This window comes from Macadamia integrifolia, unplaced genomic scaffold (genome assembly GCF_013358625.1).
Source record: "Macadamia integrifolia cultivar HAES 741 unplaced genomic scaffold, SCU_Mint_v3 scaffold1043, whole genome shotgun sequence".
NCBI lineage: Eukaryota > Viridiplantae > Streptophyta > Magnoliopsida > Proteales > Proteaceae > Macadamia > Macadamia integrifolia.
In genome coordinates, this window is record NW_024868062.1 from 89,873 (window position 1) to 97,717 (window position 7,845).

At 37.6% G+C, this 7,845-nt stretch overlaps 1 protein-coding gene across 1 annotated transcript; it reads right to left on the reverse strand.

Annotated features, from left to right (window-relative positions):
• Window positions 1-7,298: 7,298 nt before the first annotated feature.
• Window positions 7,299-7,751, reverse strand: LOC122062464. Its single transcript, XM_042626114.1, has one exon. The coding sequence runs from the start codon at window positions 7,749-7,751 to the stop codon at window positions 7,299-7,301; it is 453 nt and encodes a 150-aa protein (XP_042482048.1).
• Window positions 7,752-7,845: the final 94 nt, after the last annotated feature.

Here is a 7,845-nt window from a genome sequence, read left to right on the forward strand (position 1 = left end):
AATGAATTGATTTCACATTTCTCACATTCAATTCATCAAGCACACTTCTACCAAAAAATAAAAAATTTCATCATGCACCTACTCCCGCATGAGGCCAAGCTAGCATGTGTTGGAAAAACTTTCTTTGTTGTGATTGCATGTGAAATAAGCAAATGTTGTATAAAGTAAAACAATTGCATTTCTCCACCGTGTGATATGTACAGCTTTGGCACATGAAAAGAAAGAGACTCTACTAGTAATTCTCCCTAGTCTATCTTCATTACTATTTTGAATTGAAGAAAGGCTTTACCCAATCAGAAATGTGTTGCAGTATGGATATTATATGGGTTGTCCCTGGTGAACATAGCAAGAAAATTTGTAAGAATTGGTAACATCATACAACATATAGTTTTTTTTTTTTTTTCTTTTTTGGAAGCACATCATACAATATGGCAGAATCTCGCTGGCGCCAATATATATATATATATATATATATGGCAAAATCGTCACGGTACGTGCAGAAAAATAGGAATGCAGAACGTCTGGAGTGAATGTTCACGTAAGTGATATGATTGACACTTGTTAAATATGTTAATCCTGCTAACAGAGTTGTAAACAGTTACAACTCTGTTTAATATTATTAATATTTAAATAAATAAATAATAAAAATCTCAATATAAGTGGACTCCTCCTTTGATTCCGCTTAAAAATCTCGATCCTCTCTCTCTCTCTCCTTGCTTCTTCTTCTTCAAGGCCCTCTCCAGTCTAGTTGAAGTTTTGTTTACCAATTTCACTGAAGATTTGCATCCATGGTAAATTCTCATAGGTTAATAATATCTACCCAAGAAGTAGTAATAAAATCCTAGATATTCAAGAGCTTTGTTTACTTTATAAATTCAAATTTATCCTCTGCCAAACATGCAAGCTTTACTGTTCAAATCCCTTCCCTGACGATTAATATGTAAACATGGTATTTGGATATGTGTGGCCAAGTCTCTCATATACTCAGTGCCTGAAAATAGTTATGTTGATTTTTTCTTACCTCATCCTATTTTGAGAGAGAGAGAGAAAGAGATGATGATGATGGCAGCTGTAGAAAGAAGGAACGGAAGGGGGAGTCGGCTTATATTGGATTTTTATTATTTATTTATATAAAAAAATATTAGACAAGTTAAGTAACCACGTCCGTCATCTCTCCACCCTAAAAACTAGGAATCAGTTACAATATAAAAAACTAATAGATGATTTATATTAATCTAATATTAAATGGACGGTTAATATTAAAAGAAAGTGAAAATAAGATTACAATATGTACGTCCTGCTACCACTCGCCATATATATATATATATATATCAAAACAGTATAGATTTTGACAAATTCCGTTACCGTTCCAGCGTTTCAGTACCTTGATGGAGACATGATTCGTCAACCAACAAAAAACAGAAAATTCTTTTTTTGGTGGAAAAAAACAGAAAATTCTCAAGAGAGATAATAGTTTGCCGCATGAAAGCAACATGATAACTAAAGTCCAAATGAAAAACAGATTTCAGAATTCCTTTGGAATTTACCCTTACTGCCCAATCTTTGAAATCTTAGTTTAGAAATGCATGATAAATATTGTTCCATAAAAAATAAAAGATATGAGGTCCACATGAACCTAGCCCATTTAAGCCCAAGACCCGTAACCTAACCATTCCATGATGTCTCCTTTTAATGAGTAAACATTGCTAAGTGTGAAGCAGAGTATGAATGAGTCTTCAACAACAAAACACTAGGAGGAATTATTTTATGATATAGTTAGACAATATTATCACATTTCAGGTCATCCTAAAAACAAAGAAAGAAAAGAAAAGCGAGATTACAACATCTCAACAACCATCATACATATATATATATATATATATAAGAAAATAGATTCATGGCATGCATGCAGATCTAGACTTGTTCAAGGTTTGACTTGTAAGATAGAACAAATAGTCTGTATAATGGTCAACATAAGGAGAAACGTATGCTGCAGCACCGACTGAAATTGATGCCCATCGTTGAAATAATTCTGCATCAAACTTGCCTTCGATTTATTCCATGATTTATTGTGATAGCTAGTCCTCCATAACACCATAGAAATAAGGATATCGAGCATTCGATCAGGGCAACATATTTGCCAATGTTGCCAAATAAAGTCACTATATCTAGGGGTGCAAGTTTGCCCTAGCAGCTCTAATCTGCTCTGAGCTCACATGGGGTTAGGTCCGAAAATTTTGGCCATGAAATTTTTTTGCCCCGAGTCAAGTTCAGGGCGAGTAAGGGTTGATGTCTGTAACCTGCCTGGGCCGACCCTGATTTTTTATCCTGATTTTTAGTTTTGAATTTTTACCCTAATTTATTGAGTGTTCGATAACAAACTGTTTAAGTTTGACAATCATTATCCACCCTAATTGGCTCTGATTTGTCCTAAGCCAATGATAAGCAAGTTACGTTGGGTTCGCACACTTGTGAAAGTGTCCAGCTTTTTTCTTTCCTGATAAGTTATTTTGGCTGGTGACTCCTTTGTAGTCAAGTCCAAAACAAGGGTTACTAAGGCTCTGTACTGTAACGATTCTGTTTTTTAAACATGATTCTGGGCTTGGCACACTTTTTTGTATTTCTATTTTTTTGGAGTGATTCTGCATCTTAAATGTTGTATGGTAACCAAAAAAAAAAGTTGATTTTGTAACCTGGAAGAAATAGAAACCTGTATGGTTTGCATTTAACATAATCATTTCTAACAGAAACCAATATTTACATAAAATGTCATCTTTACCATGGGTGTCAAAGTTGTGATTTTTAAATAAAATCTAAGGATAGTCAATGGTTTTTTAATAGCTCCTAAGTTATGAAAACCATTATTACACAAATAGCTAAAGTCGAAATAAAACATAAACGAGAATAATTGATATGATCAAGTTCCATATCAACACCACGCTTGTCACGTCAAATATGAAATATTTCGCCGTGTTTCTTTGCGATCGATTAATATGAAGGTCATATCCTCCTTGTGGATAAAATATAGAAACTATTCATCTAAGACAGACTGAGAATGAAGGGGCAATATAGAACTGGTTTGAGGTGGATTTCACTAAACCAATACAGAATGTACTTTGCTTATTATCAATCAATCATCATAATAATTGGCAGAACTAAAACATGGGTTCTCTTGGAGACTACCAGCAAAATATGGTCAGGGAACAAGACCCGATCCTCAACCATGAATGGCAATGGTCCCCCATCATCAGCTATTTATTTTCCCTGTTGCAAAACAGAGTATCCATTTCCAGAAGTTTAGAAGGACTACATGAAGAGCATTAGAGAGAACATGTCGGATTTGTTAGAGGTGTGACTTATTATAGGCATTTAAGTGGGTCTTCCTCTATCCACAAAATCAAGGATGAGTCTTTCCTGGCATTGGAGAATTTCATGTTGAAATTAATTTATCATTTCTTTTCACTCCTAAGAATAGCAACTGTATGTTGTAGCTTAAAATTTTGAAGCATTCTTAGTCTCATTCCCATTAGTGTTTGGTCATGGTATCTGGGCTGGCTTCTTCACTGATAGCCTTGCGATAAAAGAGAAAGCATTTGCTTCTATGACCCATCTACTCATTAAGCAACCAGTTCAGCACTCCAGGACAAAACATATAGACATCAGATATCATTTCTTAAAGGAGCAAGTTTCTTTGAATGAAGTGAAGCTAGATTTTATTCCAACAACAGATCAAGTAGCTGACATCTTTACTAAACCATTGGGCAAAGAGCTCTTTGAGAAGTTCAGGACACTATTGGGTGTTGTCTAACCCCAATAGGGCACAGTGATGCTAGTGTTACCTGCAGGACAGCATGGCTACAAGGGGAGTGGCTTGGTTCCCACAATTGTTATCTTTCTATTCACTCTCAGAGGGTTGTGTGCTTTAGGGAGTCTTTCTTTCAGGGGGCATTTGTATGTCTACCATTGTACTTGTTATCAAAGGGGGAGAAAATGTTGCTTCGGATGTTGCCAACAACTCCAAAGGGGGAGATTGTTGTTCTCATGATGAATATTTGGTTGTCATTATTGGCAACAGGGGCATAGTGGCATAGCGGTTGAAGAGATGGGTTGAACTATAGTGCATAGTACCATAAGTGAAGCAACTCTGGCCATGAGTTCTTAGTGTGGAAATGAGCATAATGGTGAGAGTTTGGACAGCATTGAAAGTCTTGTCTTGGACTAGGCACATGGTGTGAAAGGTGATCTCATGTGCAAGCTTGGCCTTGGCATGGTTAGTAGACTTGGTGTTGATGGCAAGTCTAATGGGACTTTTAACAAATACTTGGTGGCATCTTAATGCCTTAGTTTATTCTTGATCAATTCCCTAGTGAGTTTCTATCCATTTTATGCCCACAGTATGTGTTGTGAAGTTAGATTCTCAGCAGTCGTCCGATTGGGATTGTAATCCAATGGTGGATTGAGCTTTGGTGTGTGAAATAATGAGAACCGTTGATCGTGGTTGGTAAAGGTTGAAATTGGATGGTTTAAATTTTTAAGATTTTTTAAATTTTGTTTTTATTGAAATTGAAGGTAAAAAGTCAAGTCTGCCCTTAGTCGTGACGTTTGGAATGTCATTTACTTAAATGCATTCTCACGAGTGCTTGTGAGAGCTACCTTACAAAATGAAGATATTGAAGGTCAATCTAACGCCTAGGATTAAAGTCGGGTCCGTTTTATCCGCCGCCAGCGCGTAGTGCTAAAAAGATTCTATTTGGTGGGCTCTCATTGACTGAACTTCTCTAGCGTTTTCTGGAGGTTATGTAACTCCAAATTGGACGTGTAATATATGGATTTTGTGTATTTTGAAAAGATCAACGCATTGGAAATATTGTCAGAGGTCTGACGCACAGGTGTGCACAATAATCGAGGCAGTCTCTATTCTTCTATGTTTTGGGTGTTGTTTTGGTTGAAGAGTCATTGAAGATTGTTCTTTATGCTATGGTGATGATTCTTTGATCTTTTACGTGCAGAGGAGTCCACTTGGCGATGCCCAAATGCGGTTTGAATCCCTTGTTATCTCTATTTACATGTTCTTGTACTTTATTGAATAGAGATAGGAGTTTGGGTAGGGATTTCTTGCAAGTTGCTGTGGGTATGTTACATGTTTGATTAAATGTCATAGTCAACCGGGGTTTAACTTTTGGGTAGTATTTTATCCAAAATTTTCATTGATTTACTCCTTGGTCTGGGGAGGGTAAAGATACGGACAAGTGATAAGACCTCAGGTTCTAAGGCACTTGTAAAACCCGGTGAGGATTCATTAGTGAGGTGATAGTGAGATTTCCCAGTGAGGGCACTTCGTGGACTAGGCACATCGTCAAACCACGTAAATATTTGTGTTGTTTTTCTCTGGTTAGAATTGCTTTGCTTACAGGGTGGTTGAGTACATTTGGCAGATTTCTTTCCATTGATTGGGAAGAGGAGTGAATGTGCTTATGATTAAAATAACACAGGTTAATCGGCAACATTTTAAGGGACACTGATTCACCCCCCCTCTCAGTGACTGTCTGGGAACTTCAGGTTCCTCTACTCACGAGCATCATCATCAACGTCAGCCCCTAGCCTCATATGGAGCCACCAACACTCTTGATGGAACCCAACCCCTACTCCACTGCCAATGCTCTCTCCAGACTGTTGCATCACCTCCCTCTGACGCTCCTCTCCCACCTTCTCTCCTCCAATCGTCTCCTTCTCTCCACAAAAGAGCCCACCGACTTGGTTCCTCCTAGCTCACCGACTACCCCAACCCCTCCCAACTCACTCTCTTAGCCGAATCTCTTGTTGTGGAAATATGTCTCGTACTAATTGGCATTTACGGAATTGAAGCGTGTAATAAAGATAAATATGAGAAAAAAAAAATTAAAGATGCATAGACATAGGATTTATGTAGTTCGACACTGTTGCCTATATCCACACGGCAATCTCATGGAGCTTACTTTACTAATACATGGAAAATTACAATGCACACCCCCTCACTCACAACATTGTATGTGGGACCCACCCAACAAAGAAACTCACCCACACTATAACTCTCTCTAAATCCCAAAAGAGATCAAATACAAAGAGTATACACCCAAAGAACTCCTACTAGTGAAACCCAAACCCAACTCAAGAACACTAGTACTTGTGAAATCCCGTTATTGGTTGTTTCTATTTTGTGTTTAAACTCCTCTCCCTTCCTCCTTATTTATAGGCAATGGGAAGGTTTTTTGAGCACATTTTATGTGCCGTAGTCAGTTTCATAGCTGCCTCGAACTTCTCCATTTCAAATTCAGCCAGCATGGTAGGTGACGGGTTGTATCGACCATGGCTGGTGCTCCCCTCTCTTTTCCAACACTGCTTGCATTTTCAGCTTCCACAACTGATAATTTAATCCATAGAATTTGCCACCTCAAACTTTGTAAAAATTGAAGTAGTTATACCGCAAAGTCGAAAAATGTATATCGATGCCGATCTCGTGCTAACAAAGCTTCCCAACCTTAAGATCTGATACCAATTTTTGTAAAAAATACATCTCACATATAGTATTGTGAGTGAGGGGATGTGTATTGTAATTTTTCTTATATTAGTGAAGTGAACCCCGTGAGATTGCCCCGTGGATATTAACTACCATGCTGAATCACGTAAATCCTATGTCTACGCATCTTCATTTTTTTCTTATTTGTCTTTATTACACGCTTCAATTCCTTACGTACCGGTTATTGCGAGACGTATTTCTGCAATATCTCTCTCCCTCTTCAACAATTCCCACCAACAAAAAACAACATTTATTCCCTATATATTGGTCTCTTGAAATTGTTTAATTTTTTCACATGAAACGAAAGACCAGAGGGAATCATTGATGGAGAAACCCTTGTAAAATGGCGATCGTCCTGCTCAAAGTAGCCCAAGCAACTAGCTTTTTCCTCCGAATCCTATGAGGAGTGAGTGCCTCTGAGGATGGCTTCATGATTTCGAGAAGTAAAACAAAATGGGATAGCGAGCTCCCAGCTTTCTTCCAAGACACACCATTAGTACTAAACTTGATTGGATTGGTTCACATTAATTAGTACTAAACTTGATTGGATTGGTTCGCATTAATTTGTATGCGATTTCACCATTAGTTGAGGTTGATTCTTAAGGAACACGGATTGAGTTTTTATGATTGACAATATTATTACATCTCAGATCATCTTAATAAAAAAAAGGGAAAGCAAGCGAGATTACATCACAACAACCATCTAATATATAAATAGATGCATGACAGATTAAGTACTTGTTCATGGTTTAAGTTGTACGATGGAACAAATAGTTTGTATGATCGTCAAGATGAGGAGGAACACCGCAGCACCGACTGAAATTGATGCCCATGGCGTGTTGAAATAGTTCTGCATCAAATTTGCCTTCCATTTATTCCATGATTTATTGTGATAGTTCTCCAAATCCTTGATAACACTAGAGAAAATGGGATTCCTGGGGGAAATACCTTTGCCAATGTTGTTAAATAAGTTCACCGCTTCTTCTGCGCTGCCAAGGATGTTTATAATTATTCCCTTCTGCTGTAGCAACTCGACGTCTTTGACAGCGTCAATGAGACCATCCATGAAGAATGCATAGTTTGTAAAATATTCTATACAATTTTGACCTTGTTCAAAGGCAGTAAGGTTTCTAAGGATGAGTTCTGTGGCATCATTGAGCTCGATAGTTGGGATTGTCAATACTCCATTGTCCATGTCGAAGGTTATGTAGAATAAATACGTCTTTGAATATTGAGAATACTCCCTCTTCCGAAACTTCACACCAGCACTCTTAAGATTTGAGGCACAA

Bases quoted from the DNA above. Each gene is read 5' to 3' on its own strand.
- LOC122062464 (XM_042626114.1), bottom strand. From the start codon at position 7,751: ATGGACAATGGAGTATTGACAATCCCAACTATCGAGCTCAATGATGCC.